At 65.8% G+C, this 1,367-nt stretch overlaps 1 protein-coding gene across 1 annotated transcript in view; it reads left to right on the top strand.

The window, feature by feature from the left end:
* Window positions 1-339: 339 nt before the first annotated feature.
* Fads2 (fatty acid desaturase 2) overlaps window positions 340-1,367 on the top strand; it is a 32,512-nt gene continuing 31,484 nt past the window's right edge. Inside the window, exon 1 of the mRNA XM_013028984.1 lies at window positions 340-363. Coding sequence (XP_012884438.1) covers window positions 340-363 — 24 coding nt within the window. The remainder of the gene's footprint in view (window positions 364-1,367) is intronic.

Here is a 1,367-nt window from a genome sequence, read left to right as displayed (position 1 = left end):
TGAGCCTTGTCAGCCTCACAGGGTTGGGATGAGAATGTAGGTAGCGTGCGGCACGTGTAGGACTTGTAGGGCTCATTGACCAATGAAGGCCTGGTACACCCACATCTCTCAGCTCATTCTTTCTGCTTCTTCCTGGACCCATTTCTTCACAGCTCTGGCCCAGCCTTTGATCTCAGGGCTTGATACTAAACAAGTATCTCCAGTCAGGGTCTAGGGGACTCTGTGTCCTACACCTAGAAAACCCGCCCGTGTCTTCCTATCCCTTTGGAATAATCCCTTTAGAGCCCAGGTCTTTAGTTCACGAAGTCTGCACGAGCGACCAATCGCCAGATCGGTGGTATGTGGTTCCTGTACCGCTCCCATGTATTCAAAACAAGCTGTGTGTTTCTTGACTCCAGGGCAGAGGACCCTCCCCTCGTCCCCCTCCCCGCTCCACGACGTGGGATTCCTCGTGGGATCCCGCCCCGCTGAGCACAAGAAAGAAAGCCGAGGTCCCGCAATTCTGGGCTCCACGATTGCCCGATAGATTTCAAAGCTCCTTTCTCCGGGGAGGCTGCAGGAGCGCGCGGACCACGTGAGCCGCGCTGAGAATGGCATCCCTAAGAGTATGTGTTCCAGCAGCCGAGCAGGGCCCCGGGTCTTGGAGCGGACTTCACCAGCCGGCCAGCCCGCCAGCCCGCCCGGGTGGCCGACCGCCGGGAGGCGACTGAGCCTTTTCTTTGTGCCGGCATCAGGTGCAAATCTCCGAAGCGCGCGCAGCGGGTGCGCGCGCGCACAGGCGCCGGGGTTTGCAAGCCGGGCCCGGCTAGCCGCCTCCCCCTCCCCCCGGCCCCACTTGGCTGGGCTGGGTGGCAGGGAGGGCGGAGGGGATCCGCCTCGGCTCCCCCGGAGCTGCAGCCCGGGGAGGGGGCCGTGGAGAGGAGGTCGGACACGTAGCCCGCCGCCCCGCGGGCGGGCGGGCGGGCGGGGGTGGGGAGGCCGGGGACCGCCGGCGCTCCAGCCCGCTGGCCTTCGAAAGATCCTCCTGGGCCAATGGCAGGCGGGGCGACGCGCCCTGATTGGTGCAGGCGCTCTGCTGATCACTGTGGAAACCCGGGGTGGCGGGGAACGCGGGAGGATGCGGAGCCCCGGGCGGGAGGGGGGGCGGGTGGAGGAGGGAGGAGGAGGAGGAGGAGGTGTCGGAGCCCTGCTACCCCGGGAGTTTTTTTTTTACTGGAGGGAAAAGTCCACCGCGGGCGGGCGGAGGGTGGGGAGAAGGGCCGGGACCGCTCGGGGGTGGGGGGTGGGGTTGGGGGGGTCCTGGGAAGCCGGGTAACTCAGTGGGCAGCTGGGGATCCGCGCGCGCTGGCGAAGGCGAGGAGGAGCGA

Source organism: Dipodomys ordii, unplaced genomic scaffold, assembly GCF_000151885.1.
Source record: "Dipodomys ordii isolate 6190 unplaced genomic scaffold, Dord_2.0 Scaffold117, whole genome shotgun sequence".
Taxonomy (NCBI): domain Eukaryota; kingdom Metazoa; phylum Chordata; class Mammalia; order Rodentia; family Heteromyidae; genus Dipodomys; species Dipodomys ordii.
Note: the sequence above shows the minus strand (reverse complement) of the source record. Positions and strands in the feature narration are given on the sequence as shown.